This window comes from Pongo pygmaeus, chromosome 3 (genome assembly GCF_028885625.2).
Source record: "Pongo pygmaeus isolate AG05252 chromosome 3, NHGRI_mPonPyg2-v2.0_pri, whole genome shotgun sequence".
Classification (NCBI taxonomy): domain Eukaryota; kingdom Metazoa; phylum Chordata; class Mammalia; order Primates; family Hominidae; genus Pongo; species Pongo pygmaeus.
In genome coordinates, this window is record NC_072376.2 from 134,988,081 (window position 1) to 135,006,830 (window position 18,750).

General features: G+C 37.4%; 1 protein-coding gene across 19 annotated transcripts in view; it reads left to right on the forward strand.

Moving 5' to 3' along the window:
• ADAD1 (adenosine deaminase domain containing 1) overlaps positions 1 to 18,750 on the forward strand; it is a 74,424-nt gene that overhangs the window by 36,838 nt on the left and 18,836 nt on the right. For 13 of the 19 annotated variants that reach the window (XM_054484962.2, XM_054484958.2, XM_054484963.2 and 10 more), the window contains 2 exons: positions 1,233 to 1,358; positions 15,735 to 15,858. In XM_054484962.2, the coding sequence (XP_054340937.1) occupies positions 1,233 to 1,358; positions 15,735 to 15,858 (250 nt within the window). The remainder of the gene's footprint in view (positions 1 to 1,232; positions 1,359 to 15,734; positions 15,859 to 18,750) is intronic. The other 6 variants (XM_054484972.2, XM_054484973.2, XM_054484975.2 and 3 more) reach the window with 1 other exon arrangement.

Consider the following 18,750-nt stretch of genomic DNA (forward strand, 5'->3'; position numbering starts at 1 on the left):
AGCCTGTGTAGTTTGCTATATATATGTGTGTGTGTATTTATTTATTTATTTGAGATGGAGTTTTGCTCTTGTTGCCCAGGCTGGAGTGCAGTGGCACAATCTCAGCTCACTGCAACCTCTGCCTCCCAAGTTCAAGCGATTCTCCTGCCTCAGGCTCCCAAGTAGCTGGGATTACAGGCACCCACCACCACGCCTGGCTAATTTTTGCATTTTTAGTAGAGACAGGGTTTCACCATGTAGACTAGACTGGTCCCAAACTCCTGAACTCAAGAGATCCGCCTGCCTCAGCCTCCCAAAGTACTTGGATTACAGGTGTAAGCCACCGCGCCCAGCCTACTTTGCTATATGTTTCTAACTGGACCACATATTCATTAAAAATAATGAGGCTGGGCGCGGTGGCTCACGCCTATAATCCCAGCACTTTGTGAGGCCAAGGCAGGTGGATCATGAGGTCAGGAGTTCAAGACCAGTCTGGCCAATATGGTGAAACCCTGTCTCTACTAAAAATACAAAAATTAGCCAGGCATGGTGGCGCACGCTTGTAGTCCCAACTACTTGGGAGGCTGAGGCAGAAGAATTGCTTGAACCGGGGAGGCCGAGATCATGCCACTGCACTCCAGTCTGGGTGACAGAGCAAGACTCCATCTCAAAAAAAAAAAAAAAAAAAAAAGGATCCATAGATAACTTGTGATGTATATTCTTGGTTATAATAGTAATCCTAGGTTACTTAGAGCTATCTTCCTCCTCTTTCAAAATTTCTGTCTTTTTTAGTGAGAACATGGAACTATATCAAGAATCTAAATGCTTAGTGGTTTATAGTGGTTCTCAATGGGACAATTAATAAGAGAATGTATTTTGGTTGTCACAATAATTAGGTCATTCAGTGGGGTGCTGGTCATCTTGCAAAGTGTGGCACAGTCCTGTACAACAAAGAATTGTCTTGTGTCCTATATGACTTTTGAATATATCATCAGACAAACTCTACAGATATAAATCAGTAGTCTGCTAGTATGTAATACACATCTTTTTATAAGTTATCCAAAAAGCTCAATGACTCGTATTCTTTTAGAATTGAAAAACTTTGAAATCTCAGTCATGACCTAAATTATAAATTTGCTTACAGACGTCTATATATTATTAAATAATTTGATTGTAAGGTTGTAATAAGAATAATAAGACAGCTCTAGGAGGAGCACAGTGTTCTTGAAATTTATGTTTTGATTTTTTTCTAGAAGGGAGACATATTCAATATGCAAAGATTTCACAGATCGTTAAAGAAACATTTAATCAACTAATTTCTAATCGTTCAGAATACCTGAAATATAGCAGTTCATTGGCTGCTTTTATAATTGAAAGAGGTAAGTCCACATATTTGGGAAAAACTAATATTGTAATAATCTAATAGTAATATTTTAGTTAACTATCTTTGCTCCTGTACACAATGGTGTTGCATTGATTTGAAGTGACTTTTTCTAGTAAGTGTGGGTCATTAAACACAAAGCTTCTCCAAGGTAGAGATAAAGCACACTGACCAGGACCCAATAGAGAACTGCAAAATGGTGAAAGTCCTAACATTTTAAACCTTAGCCCTGCTGGCATCACTACCCTTCTGAAATCTAGTCCTTAGTAACATTAAGAATAGCATCTTTTCTTCATTTTCAAGTAAGAAGAGATTGAAATATGGAATCTTATTCTTGTGGACATATAATGTTGTGATTCTAACTATGTTTTTATCTTTTGTTAACGCTTTAATGTTCTGAGTTCATCATTAATTGAAACCATTTGAGTCTTACCTTCATCTCTGAATTAGATATTATAAATTACTTAGAAACAATTTGAGATTTGATTCCTATTCTTAAGGAGTTGTTATGATCTAAGTAGGCAGAGTAGATATATATATTAGTTGAAAGTCTAAGATGATGAAAGTTAAAACTTGTTTTCCATAATGCAAAAAGTGTGTGAGAATTCATAGATAGAAAAGAAATGATAAGGGTTAAAATCTTTTGGAATAGGCATGACTTAAGCTGTAACTTTAAGGGTTGATAAAATTTGGATAAATAGAAGAAAGGAAGACATTTTTGCAGAGAGAGAGGAATGAGGGAAGCAGCAGTGAGAAAACTGCAGGACAATGAGGTAAATTTATTGCTAGTACAGATTAGTCTGTGTACAACAGTAATACAAAATGCAGTTAGATTGATAAAATAGTGCCAGATTATGGAGTGGTTTAAAAACAGGTCAAAAGTTAAATTTAATAAGATCAGTTAAAGCTGTAATTTCAAACAGTGATAGACCGTGGGCTGTAATTGTTGGGAGCATTAATCAGACTCAGTTCTGCTATTTAAATTACTTTGGGCAAATTATATACTTAACATCTCTATGCTTTAATTTTTTCTCATTTCTTAAAAGTAGAGATAATAGAAACAATAACAACCCAACTTCATGGAGTTGTTAGGATTAGATATAATAATGTCAATATTAGTACTTGGCATTTAGTAAAAGCCTAATTTCATTTGTAATGATTAAGATAAATGAATATTTAAACAATAATTGACAAATAATTTTTTAAAAGATTGCAGGGGTTGAACCTGAATTATGGAATCACAATTTATGTGGTTGTGATGGAGTGCCTACATTAGAGTTGAGATGGACATAAATGGGAAGGGAAAAATACATTTTTTAAAAAAATTTATTTGATAAGGTGAAAGTGACAATAGATGACAGATGAAGTGACATGAATAAAAAGTAATACCAACATTTAAAGTTGACATAGGATAATCATGTTTCCTCATCCATAGGGAATCTAGAAGCTAGTGTGAAGCTGACTGAAGAAGAGCATGGATAAGAATAATAAATGTAGTTTTAGATAATATGAGTATGAATATAAGCAGGAAAAGCCTGAGTGCAATCAGATGAACATTCCTGGAGTAACTCACACAATCAGTTCATATTTAAGATGTATTATTAGAAACTTTGCCTCATCAGTTTTAAAAAAATTTCAGTAGTTTTGGGGGTATGGGTGGTGTTTGGTTACAGGGATAAGTTCTTTAGTGGCGATTTCTGAGATTTTGGTGCACCCATGACCCAAGCAGTCTATGCTGTACCCAATGTGTAGTCTTTTATCCCTCATCCCCCCTACTACCCTTCCCCGGCGCCCCAGAGTCCATTATATCATTCTTATGCCTTCGTGTCTTCCTGGCTTAGCTCCCACTTGTAAGTGAGAACATACAATGTTTGATTTTCCATTCCTCGTTACTTCCCTTAGAATAATGGTCTCCAACTCTATCCAGGCTGAGTAGTATTCCAGGGTGTGTGTGTGCATATGCCACAATTTCTTTATCCACTCATGATTGATGGGCATTTGGGCTGGTTCCATATTTTTGCAATTGCAAATTGTGCTGCTATAAACGTGTGTGTGCAAGTGTCTTTTTCATATAATGACTTTTTTTCCTCTGGGTGGATACCCAGTAGTGGGATTGCTGGATCAAACGATAATTCTACCTTTAGTTTTTTAAGGAGTCTCCATACTGTTTTCCATAGAAATTGTACTAGTTTACATTCCCACCAGCATTGTAAAAGTATTCCCTTTACACCACATGCACGTCAACATCCATTATTATTTTAATTTTTAAATTATAGCCAGTCTTGCAGGAGTAAGGTGGTATTGCATTGTGGTTTTGATTTGCATTTCCCTAATAATTAGTGATGTTGAGCATTTTTTCATATATTTTTGGCCATGTTATATCTTCTTTTGAGAATTGTCTATTCATGTCCTTAGCCCATTTTTTTGATGGGATTATTTGTTTTTTTCTTGCTGATTTGAGTTCCTTGTAGACTCTGGATATTAGTCCTTTGTTAGATGCATAGTTTGCAAAGATTTTCTCCCACTCTGTGGGTTGTCTGATTACTCTGCTGATTATTTCTTTTGCTGTGCAGAAGTGTTTTAGTTTAAGCCTCATCTATTTATCTTTGTTTTTGTTGCATTTGCGTTTGGGTTCTTGGTCATGAACTCTTTGCCTAAGCCAAAATGTAGAAGAGTATTTCCAATGTTATCTTCTAGAATTTTTATGACTTAATGTCTTAGATTTAAGTCTTTGATCTATCTTGAGTTGATTTTTGTATAAGGTGAGACATGAGGGACCCAGTTTTATTGTTCTACATGTGGCTTGCCAATTATCCCAGCATCATTTGTTGAATAGGATGTCCTTTACCCACTTTATGTATTTGTTTGCTGTGTCGAAGGACAGTTGACTGTATTTTGTTTTATTTCTGGGTTCTCCATTCTGTTCCATTATTCTGTTCCATTATTCTGCATGCCTAGTTGTATACCAATACCAATACCATGTTGTTTTGGTAACTATAGCCTTGTAGTATATAGTTTGAAGTCTGGTAATATGATGCCTCCAGATTTGTTCTTTTTGATTAGTCCTATTTAGGCTATGCAGGTTGTTTTTTGGTTCTATGTGAATTTTAGGATTTTTTCTAGTTCTGTGAAGAACAGTGATGGTATTTCTATGGGAATTGCATTGAATCTGTATATTGCTTTTGGCAGTATGGTGATTTTCACAATATTGATTCTACCCATCCTTGAGCATGGGAGGTGTTTCCATTTGTTTCTGTCATCTGTGATCTCTTTCAGCAGTGTATTGTAGTTTCCCTTGTAGAGATCTTTCATCTCCTTGGTGAGGTATATTCCTAATTTTTTTCTTTTTTTTTTTTTAGCTGTTGTAAAGGGGGTTTAGTTCTTTTTTTATTATTATTATACTTTAAGTTTTAGGGTACATGTGCACAATGTGCAGGTTAGTTACATATGTATACATGTGCCATGCTGGTGTGCTGCAACAATTAACTCGTCATTTAGCATTAGGTATATCTCCTAATGCTATCCCTCCCCCCTCCCCCCACCACACAACAGTCCCAAGAGTGTGATGTTCCCCTTCATGTGTCCATATGTTCTCATTGTTCGATTCCCACCTATGAGTGAGAACATGCGGTGTTTGGTTTTTTGTCCTTGCGATAGTTTACTGAGAATGTTGATTTCCAGTTTCATCCATGTCCCTACAAAGGACATGAACTCATCATTTTTTATGGCTGCATAGTATTCCATGGTGTATATGTGCCACATTTTCTTAATCCAGTCTATCATTGTTGGACATTTGGGTTGATTCCAAGTCTTTGCTATTGTGAATAGTGCCACAATAAACATACGTGTGCATGTGTCTTTATAGCAGCATGATTTATAGTCCTTTGGGTATATACCCAGTAATGGGATGGCTGGGTCAAACGGTATTTCTAGTTCTAGATCCCAGAGGAATCACCACACTGATTTCCACATTGGTTGAACTAGTTTACAGTCCCACCAACAGTGTAAAAGTGTTCCTATTTCTCCACATCCTCTCTAGCACCTGTTGTTTCCTGACTTTTTAATGATTGCCATTCTAACTGGTGTGAGATGGTATTTCATTATGGTTTTGATTTGCATTTCTCTGATGGCCAGTGATGGTGAGCATTTTTTCATGTGTTTTTTGGCTGCATAAATGTCTTCTTCTGAGAAGTGTCTGTTCATGTCTTTCGCCCACTTTTTGATGGGGTTGTTTGTTTTTTCCTTGTAAATTTGTTTGAGTTCATTGTAGATTCTGGATATTAGCCCTTTGTCAGATGAGTAGGTTGCAAAAATTTTCTCCCATTTTGTAGGTTGCCTGTTCACTCTGATGGTAGTTTCTTTTTCTGTGCAGAAGCTCTTTAGTTTAATTAGATCCCATTTGTCAATTTTGGCTTTTGTTGCCATTGCTTTTGGTGTTTTAGTCATGAAGTCTTTGCCCATGCCTATGTCCTGAATGGTAATGCCTAGGTTTTCTTCTAGGGTTTTTATGGTTTTAGGTCTAACGTTTAAGTCTTTAATCCATCTTGAATTAATTTTTGTATAAGGTGTAAGGGGATCCAGTTTCAGCTTTCTACATATGGCTAGCCAGTTTTCCCAGCACCATTTATTAAATAGGGAATCCTTTCCCCATTTCTTGTTTTTCTCAGATTTGTCAAAGATCAGATCATTGTAGATAAGCAGCATTATTTCTGAGGGCTCTGTTCTGTTCCATTGGTCTATATCTCTGTTTTGGTACCAGTACCATGCTGTTTTGGTTACTGTAGCCTTGTAGTATAGTTTGAAGTCAGGTAGCATGATGCCTCCAGCTTTGTTCTTTTGGCTTAGGATTGACTTGGCAATGTGGGCTTTTTTGGTTCCATATGAACTTTAAAGTAGTTTTTTCGAATTCTGTGAAGAAAGTCATTGGTAGCTTGATGGGGATGGCATTGAATCTAGAAATGACCTTGGGCAGTATGGCCATTTTCACGATATTGATTCTTCCTATCCATGAGCATGGAATGTTCTTCCATTTGTTTGTATCCTCTTTTATTTCATTGAGCAGTGGTTTCTAGTTCTCCTTGAAGAGGTCCTTCACGTCCCTTGTAAGTTGGATTCCTAGGTATTTTATTCTCTTTGAAGCAATTGTGAATGGGAATTCAATCATGATTTGGCTCTCCGTTTGTCTGTTATTGGTGTATAAGAATGCTTGTGATTTTTGTACATTGATTTTGTATCCTGAGACTTTGCTGAAGTTGCTTATCAGCTTTAGGAGATTTTGGGCTGAGACAATGGGGTTTTCTAGATATACAATCATGTCATCTGCAAGCAGGGACAATTTGACTTCCTCTTTTCCTAATTGAATACCCTTTATTTCCTTCTCCTGCCTAATTGCCCTGGCCAGAACTTCCAACACTATGTTGAATAGGAGTGGTGAGAGAGGGCATCCCTGTCTTGTGCCAGTTTTCAAAGGGAATGCTTCCAGTTTTTGCCCATTCAGTATGATATTGGCTGTGGGTTTGTCACAGATAGCTCTTATTATTTTGAGATACGTTCCATCAATACCTAATTTATTGAGAGTTTTTAGCATGAAGTGTTCTTGAATTTTGTCAAAGGCCTTTTCTGCATCTATTGATATAATCATGTGGTTTTTGTCTTTGGTTCTGTTTATATGCTGGATTACATTTATTGATTTGCATATATTGAACCAGCCTTGCATCCCAGGAATGAAGCCCACTTGATCATGGTGGATAAGCTTTTTGATGTGCTGCTGGATTCAGTTTGCCAGTATTTTATTGAGGATTTTTGCATCAATGTTCATCAAGCATATTGGTCTAAAATTCTCTTTTTTGGTTGTGTCTCTGCCCGGCTTTGGTATCAGGATGATGCTGGCCTCATAAAATGAGTTCGGGAGGATTCCCTCTTTTTCTATTGATTGGAATAGTTTCAGAAGGAATGGTACCAGTTCCTCCTTGTACCTCTGGTAGAATTTGGCTGTGAATCCATCTGGTCCTGGACTGTTTTTGGTTGGTAAGCTATTGATTATTGCCACAATTTCAGAGCCTGTTATTGGTCTATTCAGAGATTCAACTTCTTCCTGGTGTAGTCTTGGCAGGGTGTATGTGTCGAGGAATTTATCCATTTCTTTTAGATTTTCTAGTTTATTTGCATAGAGGTGTTTATAGTATTCTCTGATGGTAGTTTGTATTTCTGTGGGATCGGTGGTGATATCTAAAGGGGGTTTAGTTCTTGATTTGATTCTCTGCTTGGTCACTGTTGGTGTATAGCAGAGATACTGATTTTTCTACATTGATTTTGTATCCTGGAACTTTACTGAATTCATTTATCAGATCGGGAAGGTTTTTGGATGAATCTTTAGGGTTTTCTAGATATGCTATCATACCATCAATGAACAATGACAGTTTGTGACTCCCTCTTTACTGATGTGGACGTTCTTTATTTCTGTCTTTTGTCAGGTTGCTCTGGCTAGGACTTCCAGTACTATGTTGAATAGAAATGATGAGAGCAGGCATCCTTGTCTTGTTCCAGTTCTTTCTCAGAGGGAAGATTTTGAACATTTCCCTGTTCAGTATAATGTTGGCTGTGTGTTAGTCATAGATGGCTTTTATTACCTTAAGGTATGTCCCTCCTATGCCAGTTTTGCGGAGGGTTTTAATCTTAAAGTGATGCTGGATTTTGTCAAATGCTTTTTCTGTATCTATTGAGATGATCACATAATTTTTGTTTTTAATTCTGTTTATGTGGTGTATCACATTTATCACCTTGCATATGTTAAACCATCCCTACATCCCTGGTATGAAACCCACTTGATCATGGTGTATGATCTTTTTATGCTCTTGGATTCAGTTAGCTAGTATTTTTTTGAGGATTTTTGCATCCGTGTTAATCAGGGATATTGGTCTTTAGTTTTCTTTTTATTTAATGTCTTTTGCTGGTTTTGGTATTAGGGTGATACTGACTTCATAGAATGTTTTAGGAAGCATTCCCTCTTTCTCCATCTTTTGGAATAGTTTCAGTAAGATTGGTACCAATTCTTCTTTGAATGTCTGATAGAATTCAGCTGTGAATCTGTCCGGTTGTGAACTTTTTTGTTGGCATTTTTAAAATTATGGTTTCACTCTCACTGCTTGTTATTGGTTTGTTCAGAGTTTCTATTTCTTCCTGGCTTAATCTAGGAGGGTTGTCTGTTTCCAGGAATTTATCCGTCTCTTCTAGATTTTCTAGTTTGTGCATGTGAAAGTGTTCATAGTAACCTTGAATGAACTTTTGTATTTCTGTGTCATCACTTACCTCTTGTCTTGTTTCTAGTTGAGCTTATTTGGATCTTGTCTCTTCTTTTCTTGGTTAATCTCACTACTGGTCTATCAATTTTGTTTGTCTTTTCAAAGAACCAGCTTTTCGTTTCATTTATCTTTTGTTTTTGGTGTTTTTTGTTTCAATTTTGTTTATTTCTGCTCTGATCTTTATTATATCTTTTCTTCTGCTGTGTTTGGGTTTGGTTTGTTCTTATTTCTCTAGTTCCTTGAGGTGTCACTTTAGATTAGTCTGTTTGTGCCCTTTCAGACTTTTGATATAGGCATTTAATGCTACGAACTTCCTCTTAGCACCACTTTTGCTGTATCCCAGAGGTTTTGTTAGATTGTGTCACAATTATTGTTCAGTTCAAATAATTTTTTAATTTCCATCTTGATTTCATTGTTGATACAAAGATCATTCAAGAGCAGATTATTTAATTTCGATATACTTGTATAGTTTTGAGGGTTCCTTTTGGAGTTAATTTTCAAATTTATTCCACTGTAGTCTGAGAGAGTACTTGATATAATTTCAGTTTTCTTAAATTTACTGGGACTTGTTTTGTGACCTGTCATATGGTATATCTGGTAGAATATTCCATGTGCTGATGAATAGAATGTATATTCCGCAGTTGTTGGGTAGAATATTCTGTAAATATCTGCTAAGTTCATTTGTTGTAGGGTATAGTTTAAGTCCATTGTTTCTTTGTTGACTTGCTGTCTTGATGACCTGTGTAGTGTTGTTAGTGGACTATTAAAGTCCCCCACTATTATTGTGTTGCCGTCTATCTTTTTTCTTAGGTAGTAGTAATTATTTTATAAATTTGTTATCTCCGGTGTTAAGTGCATATATATTTAGGATTATGGTATTTTCCTGTTGGACTAATCCTTTTATCATTATATGATGTCCCTCTGTGTCTTTTTTAACTGCTGCTGCTTTAAAATTTGTTTTATCTGTTATAAGAATAGCTACTCCTGCTTGCTTTTTGTTTCCATTTGCATGGAGTATCTTTATCCACCTCTTTACCTTATGTGAGTCCTTATGTGTTAGGTGAGTCTCTTGAAGACAGCAGAAATTTGGTTGGTGAGTTCTTATCTATTCTGCAATTCTGTATGTTTTAAGTGGAGCATTTAGGCCATTTACCTACAACGTTAGTCTTGAGATACGGGGTACTGTTCTATTCATCATACTAGTTGCCTGAATACCTTGGGTGTTTTTTTTTTAATTGTGTTATTGTTTTATAGGCCCTGTGAAATTTATGCTTTTATGAGCTTCTATTTTGGTGTATTTTGACATTTTGTTTCAAGATTTATAAGTCCTTTTAGCATTTATTTAATACTGGCTTTGCAGTGGTGAATTCTCTTAGCATTTGTTTGTCTGAAAAAGACTTTTATCTTTCCTTCATTCATGAAGCTCAGTTTTGCTGGATACAATATTCTTGGATGATAATTATTGTTTAAGGAGTCTAAAGGTAAGACCCCAATCCCTTCTGACTTGTAGGGTTTCTGCTGAGAAATCTACTGTTAATCTGATAGGTTTTCCTTTATAGGTTACCTGATGCTTTTTTCTCACAGCTCTTAAGATTCTTTCCTTCATCTTGACTTTAGATAGCCTGATGACTTTGTGCCTGGGTGATGATCTTTTTGTGATGAATTTCCCAGGTGTTCTTTGAGCTGCTTATATTTGGATGTCTACATCTCTAGCAAGGCCAGTGAAGTTTTCCTAAATTTTTCCCTCAAATATGTTTTCCAAACTTTTAGATTTCTCTTCTTCCTCAAGAACACCATAGTTATTATGTTTGGTCATTTAACATAATCCCAAATTTCTTGGAGGCTTTGTTCATTTTTTTATATTCTGTTTTCTTTGTCTTTGTCAGATTGGATTCATTAAAAGCCTTGTCTTTGAACTCTGAAGTTATTTCTTCTACTTGTTCTAGTCTATTGCTGAAACTTTCCAGTGCATTTTGTATTTCTCTAGGTGTGTCTTTTCCAGAAGTTGTGATTTTATTTTCGTTATGATAGCTTTTTCTCTGGAGACTTTTTCATCCATACCCTATATATGTTTTTAGTTTCTTTAAGTTGGTTTTCACCTTTCTCTGGTACCTCCTTGAGGAGCTTAATAATCAATCTTCTGAATTCTTTATCTGGCAGTTCAGAGATTTATTCTGGGTTTGGATGCATTGCTGGAGAGCTAGTGTGATCTTTTGGGGGTATTGTAGAATCTTGTTTTGTCATATTACCAGATTTACTTTTCTGGTTCCTTCTCATTTGGGGAGACTGTTTTGGTGCAAATATATGGAACTCAAGGCCTGCTCTTCACATTCTTTTTTTCCATGGGGTGAGCCCTTGATGTGGTGCTCACCCCCTTCCCCTAAGGATGGGTTTTCCTGAGAGCCAGACTGCAGTGATTATTATTGCCCTTCTGGGTGTAGCCATCCAGCAGGGTTACCGGGCTTCAGGCTGGTGCTGGAGAATGTCTGCGAAGAGTCCTGTGATGTGATCCATCTTCAGGTCTCCCAGCCATGAATACTAGAACCTGCTCTGCTAGAGGTGGCAGGGTAGTGAAGTGGACTCTGTGGGAATCGTTGGTTATAGTTTTGTTTAGTGTGCTGGTTTTCTCAAATGCTAGTTACACTAGCAGTGAAGTTGTCACATGGACAGACTCAGGACCTCTGGTTAGCCAGGATGTTGCAGGCGGTGAAATTAGCTGTTGTTTTCTCCTTCTTTGGAGCAGGGTGGTTCTGTTACGAGTTGCTGTAATGGCTTGAGTTGATTGGCCTCCAGCCAGGAGATGGCACTTTCAAGAGGGCACCAGCTGTCGTAGGAGAATGGGGGGATATAAGCTTGCCCTACCTTAGCCAGGATAAGTATTCAGGTTTCTCTGGCAGTGGATGGGGTTGTAGAGCTCCCAAGAGTGCCTTTTGTCTTCAGCTACCAGCATAGGTAGAGAAAAACCATCAGGTAGAAGCAGGGTTAGGCGGGTCTGAGCTCAGACTCTTCTTGTGCTGTGGCCACTGTGGGGAATGGCAGGATGCTTCTCAGTCCAATGGAGTTATGTTTTAGAGGGATTATGGCTGCCTCTGCTCTGTCATACATGTCACCAGGGAAGTTGGGGAAAGCCAGCACTGACAGGCCTCACCCAGCCCCCACACAGCCAACAAGGCCAGTCTCACTCCTGCAGTGCCCCACCAACAGAGCCCAGTTTATATTCAGGCTGCAGCAGGCAGTGCTGAGATCTTGCACAAGGAGGCTATAATCCTCCCCACTGAGAAGGCAAGCAGGGCTTTCAGGCCTGGAGCCTGTCATAGGATGTGGCTTCTGTGCTCCTATCCGCACTTCCCATTCACCCCCATGGGTTCTGCTCAGGAAAATTTGTGCTCGGTCAAAATTATTACAGACTTCAGCTAGAAGCTTCCTTTAACCTGTAGCCCGTTCCCAGTCCCACTGGCTGCCTTACCCCCAAGGACCCCTGTGAGATAAAGCCAGGGATGACTTCCATGGGCTGGAGACTGGGATCTCCTACAGGGCTCTTCCCGCTGTTGGTCTTCTATTTTGCTTGGCTCCCTAAATTTATTTCATCTCTAGGGAAAGTTAAATCCTTCTCCTGTGATCTGGATTTTTAGGTTCCCCAGTAGGGATGTGTGTTCAGAGGTAGACTTTTCCCCACCTCACACTTTGGGAACTCAGTTTTTCAGCTGTCTCACAGAGTTTGCAATGGCAAGCTACTTCTTTCAAAGGGTCTGTAAATTCCTTTGGTTCTCCTAGTATGTTCCTGCAGTGATTCTTGGAGTAAAAGTTCATGATGTGAGTCTCCACACGCTATTCTGTTCATACAAGTGGAAGCTGCATGTTAGTCCTGTGTCCTATCTGCCATTTTCCCCCATCAAAAATCACCTTATCATTTTTAATTGGGTCTATAAGAAGCTATCAGATCTAAATGTCCTTCCCTCCCCTGCCACCAAATCTATATACTTTCCTGCACTTGTATCCATCTTCTCTACTGTGACAGTAGAGGAAGCATCACTCCTCCTATAGGCTAATCCTTCTACTTAAATTCTGATTCCATTCCTTCTCACATCTTGATAAATTCCTTCTTTGGGTTAACTCTTCTTTTTCCGGCAATAACAAGTATCTCCCTGAAGCATTGCAAGTTGAATTACAGAGCCGAGAAAGAAGCTGAGTTCTTTGCTACATTATTACCCTTTACAACTCAGAGCTTATTATCACCATTCCGGAACTTATACTGACACTATATAATTCTATTTAAGGGAAGGTTTACAGACCTGGTTATTGAGTCAGATTCAGCATGCATAGCGTGACATCCATATCCTAGGAATGAAAGCAGAGTCTGTGCCCAGGTGTCCATGAATAATATATCTTTGCTTTCATTTCTTCAGTATTCTGGAAAGCCTGGCTTCCCAAATTTCCATCCTAAAAATAAAACAAAGAAACCCTACTTTAAACCCATGACACCTTTCTACTTAACCCAGTCATTATTTATTTGACTTTGTAGCCAGACTTCATCAAGAAGCTGCTGACAGCCACTGTGTCTACTCTTTACTTCAACTTAGTTTTTTCTTTTTCTCCACTACTTCTTGGAAATTAGCCTTGCCAAGGTACCCACTGCCTGCATGTTGCACAATCCAGTGGATTTTGTTACCTATTCACTTGACTTTCTAGAAACATTTAACACACTTTACCACTCCTTGTTTTTTCCACCACAATACCCTCCTGGTCTACCTGCTCTCCACCCTACACCCACAATATTGACAACAAATTTCAAATATACAATACATTATTATTAACTGTAGTCTCCATGCTCTACATAAGGTCTGCAGAAGTTATTAGTTTTACAACTCCAAGTTTGTACCCTTTGATCAATGTGTCTCCATTTCCCCTTCTTTCTAACCAGTGGTAACCACCATTCTACTCTGTTTTTACGGGTTCAACCTTTTTAGATTCCACATATGAGTGAGATTATGCAGTGTTTGTCTTTCTGTGTCTGGCTTACTTCACTTAACATAATGTCTTCCAGGTTCATTCATATTGTTGAAAATGGCAGAATTTTCTTCTTTTTGGGGGGGCTGAAAAATATTCCATTATATATATGTCATAGTTTCTTTATCTGTTCCTTTATTGGGACATTTAGGTTTTTTCTGTATCTTGGCTATTGTGAATAATGCTACAGTGAACATGGGAGTGTAGATACGTCTTCGGATCTTAATTTCACTTCCTTTGGATATATACACAGAAGTGGGATTGCTGGATTATATGGCAAGTTATATTTTTATTTTGTTGAGGAATCTCCATAGTTTTCCACAATGCCTATAAAAATTTACATTTCTGCCAACAACATATAAGGGTTTTTATCTACATCCTCACGAAAACTTACATTTTGACTTTTTGATAATAGATATCCTAACAGGAGTGAGGATATCTCATTGTGATTTTGACTTGCATTTCTCTGGTGATTAGTGATGTTGAGCACCTTTTCATATACTGTTTGTATGTCTTCTATAAAAGAAAATGTCTGTTCAGGTTCTGTTTCCATTTTTAAATCAAGTTACTTGCTTTTTACTATTGAGTTGTGGGAGTTACATATATACTTTGGGTATTAACCCCTTATTGGAGATATGGTTTGCAAATTTTTCTTCTGTTCCGTAAGCTGTCTTTTTATTCTGTCGATTATTTTGTTTGCTTTGTAGGAAGGAAATGTAACCCAAGATGGTTTTTACTTCAGTAGCTTCCCCATAGCTCTTTGGTAAAAATCCATAAACTTCTCAGCATAGTATACTATATAACACCTCTTTCTCCAACTTCATCTTACGCCATTCCCTTCACCCCACTTACTAGATTAGCTATACTTCTCTCTTTGCCCAGGAGAGAAATAGTCTTCTGTCTTTGCCCAGGGCAGTGTGCACGTGTTATTTCTTTTGGCTAGAATACCCTTTGTCTCACTGGTGCTGAAGCTTAAATTTCAGCTCATTAAGGAGGGATTCTGCAACTGGTCTGCATGAGGTAAGTTTTTCTCTCATTATCTTCATATAAGCCCCATAATTGTTTCCTTCAAAGCACTTATCACACTTTGGAGTTGGTTTAATCTTTTTTCTGTCTCTTCTGCTATAAGCCTCATTAAGGCATGTCATGCTCAACATTTTATTCCTAACATCTACTTTAGTGCCTGGTATTTGGTAATACCTCAGCAATTGTTGCTGAGTTATTAGGTTGGTGCCAAAAAAAAAAAAAAATGACAAGAACTGCAATTACTTTTGCACCAGCCTAATAGTAAAAATCCATTAGGCAGTTGTGAATGTAGAACTGAACTTTGTTTGAAAAATGGAAACTCAAGATTTCCTGAAGTAAGAGATAGAAAGAATGAGGAAGATATTCAAAGGGGAATATGGGGGAAAAAAGAGTGATCTAGTCACTGGGCAATGGAAAGATCTAATTAGAATGTGAGAGGAAAAGAGACTGCCAATTTGAATTGTGTATTTTTGGAGCATAGAATTTCCAGGAGATTTCGAGCAGGCCACAGCAAAATGTGAATGGAGCAAAGTTACTGGAAAAAGCATAAGGTTTTTTTTTTGTTAGTTTTTTTGTTTTTAAGAAAGCAGCTTCAGTAGAACAGAGAAGGAAACTAATTTGGTTTATAGGGTTTGAGTGGATTAAGAAAAATTAGAGGCATTAAATATAGATAATTTAAGACAGAAGCAGAATGGCAAATGAAGTGTCTTAGAAGATCAAATACATCTAGATGTAGAAGAAATAGAAAGCCATATTTGAAAGCCAAGGACATTTGGTAATTCTGTTGATCGTGGTAAAGATTTAGATGAAGTATTATAAGACATCTGCCTTTTTCATTTATATTTCATTATAAAACATCTGTCTTTCTAATTTTGCTTTTTAGAAGACTCTAAGACTCTTATTTTAAATTGTGGAATTATTTTTTCATCTTTTCAGTTAATATATTCTACTAAATTAAAAATGGTGAGATAGAGGTAAGAGTTGAATGTAGGGAAGGGAGAGGTTAAATTAACCTGCTACTGTCTACCTTTTTCTTTCAGCTGGACAACATGAGGTTGTAGCTATAGGCACAGGTGAATACAATTACAGCCAGGACATTAAGCCAAATGGAAGAGTATTGCATGACACTCATGCTGTTGTTACAGCAAGAAGGTCTCTTCTTAGGTAAGACAATACATATATTAATGTTATTAAATATGAATGCCCTCAGCCCAAAGTAACTTCATGTAAATGTCTCCATTTACAAATGGAATTTTATTGATCATAGAGCCAAGGATATCACATTTTCTTATCTAAGTCATCGGATTAATTCCATGTCACCTTTGGAACATTTATCATAGTAATGCCAAGGTCTACCCTGTGGATTTTAGTGGCTTCTATTATTAAGACCTGTGAACTCAGTTTTTGTTGTTTTGTTTTGTTTTGAAATGGAGTTTCACTTTTGTTGCCCAGGCTGGAATACAGTGGCACAATCTCGGCTTACTGCAACCTCCAGCTTCCAGGTCGAAACGATTCTACTGTCTCAACCTCCCAAATAGCTGGGATTACAGGCATGCGCCAACACGCCTGGCTAATTTTTTGTATTTTAGTAGAGACAAGGTTTCACCATGTGGGTCAGGCTGGTCTTGAACTCCTGATCTCAGGTGAGCCACTTGCCTTGGCCTCCCAAAGTGCTGGGATTACAGAGGTGAGCCACCGCACCAGGCGAAACTCAGTTTTAAGAATCCTGCAATCAGCTGGGCATAGTAGCTCTCACCTGTAATCCCAACACTTTGGGAAGCTGAGGTGGGAGGATTGCTTGAGTACAAGAGTTTGAGACCAACCTGGGCAACATTGTGGGACCTAGTTTCTACAAAAAAATAAAATTAGCCAGGTATGGTGGCACACAACTGTAGTCCCAGCTACTTTGGAGAATGAGGTGGGAGGATTGCTTGAGCCCAGAAGATCGAGGTTGCAGTGAACCAAGACTGCTCCACTGCACTCCAGCATGGGCAATAGACTAACACCTTGTCTCAAAAAAAAAAAAAAAAAAAATTCCTACAATATATTTTTTTGAAAGATAAAAATAACACTTTTTTATGACTACAGTTACTGGAAAGTATAGCTTTTGACACACACTAAGTAGGCTTGGTCTTATTTCACCCCTGAATTAGCCATAATTATCCAAGGACAGCACCAGAAACCAACAGGTTTTTATTCATGAGGATTACGCAAAGTTTACCATAAAGCAGAGTATATAGATAAGGGATTCTTGAGGCTGACATATCTTGAAGAGAGAGGGAGAAAAGGGCTTAGGTGAGCATGCCTAGTTTCTTTTTCCAGACTCAGTCACTCTGTTCTTTACAAGAGGAATGAATAGCAAGTGGGAAAGAAAGGAATTTGCAAGTCACTTCATATGAAAACATGTAAAATGGGAAATGAGTGCTACTTCTCATAATATCCACCAGCTTTTGGTTATTTTTTGTTTTGTTTTTAATTCTTCTTTATTCCTACTAAATTAGGAATTCTTTTTTAAATTTTATAATTTCTTTTTAATTTTCGTGGGTACATAGTGTATATGTTTATAGTGTGCATAAGCTATTTTGACACAGGCATACAGCGCATAATAATCACTTTAGGGTAAATGGAGTATGTATCACCTCAAGCGTTTATCTTGTGTTACAAAGATTTCAATTATAGTCGTTTAGTTATTTTAAAATGTACCATTAAATTATTGACTATTGTCATCCTGTTGTGCCATCAAATACTAGATCTTATTCATTTTGGTTCTTTAAACCATTAAAATGACTTTTTATTTAACTTTTTCTTATGGATGTTTTGGGCGTTTTTTGTGTGTATTTTGTTTGTTTGTTTGTTTTTGAGATGGAGTCTTATACTGTTGCCCAGGCTGGAGTGCAATGGTGAGATCTCCGCTCACTGCAACCTCTGCCTCCCAGGTTCAAGCAATTCTCCTGCCTTAGCCTCCCGAGTAGCTGGGATTACAAGCACCTGCCACCATACCCGGCTATTTTTTTGTATTTTTAGTAGAGACGGGGTTTCACTATGTTGGCCAGGCTGGTCTTGACCTCCTGACCTTGTGATCTGCCCCTCTCGGCCTCCCAAAATGCTGGGATTGCAGGGGTGAGCCACCGTGCCTGGCCTCTTATGGATGTTTTCAAAGACACTCAAGTGAAAATAGGGTAATAAATTCTCATTCAGCTTCAACAGTTATTAGCATTCTACTGTCTTTGTTAAATCTCTGCATTCTCACTTTTTGTGTTGGTGTTTTCTTCACTAGAGTATTTTAAAATAAATTTAGATACATATACCTGAAAAAATATAAATTTGTATCTCTAATAATGAGGAATCCTATAATCTTAAACGTTATTCAGCAAGACTATGAGGGTAATGCATCTCATTGCCCTCCACCCCTCTTGGTGCTTATGGAATTATTTGACCTCTTTAAAAACTACCTCTTTTGTGTTACTTATTCCTGTGCTTGGCGTTTTTACATACTGCTGCTTAATTTTTACTATATATTTTTGATGATGGGATTCAAGGGAGTATATCTTAAAGTCATGGTTTATTAAATAAGCAAAATAGTATTTGTCCTTGATTTGATTAGTTGCAGTCTTTCAAGAGATCGGCTTCCCTTTTTAAAAAAAAAATTCGAATTTTAAATTTTTTAATTATTGTGAATATATAATAGTTGTGCATATTTATAAGGTAAATGTGATATTTTGATACAACCATTAAATGTGTAATGATCAAGTCAGGGTAATTGGAATATCCCTCTCCTCAATCATTTTTCATTTCTTTGTGTTAGGAGCATTCCATTTCCACTCATTTAGTTATTTTGAAACATACAAAAAATTATTGGTAACTATATCTGCTTCATTTCTTAATACAGCTTCTGGTGTTCATTGTATTGTTCCTATGCTCTTGTATTTTTTCTTTAAAACCATTAAGGAGCAGGGACCACAGTTTTTGTCATTTTTGTAGTAGTTTGTTTGGGTAGGGAAGGGGAAATAGAAGTAAGGCAAAAAGTTGGCAGTTCATCTGGGAGGCTGGGAGCAG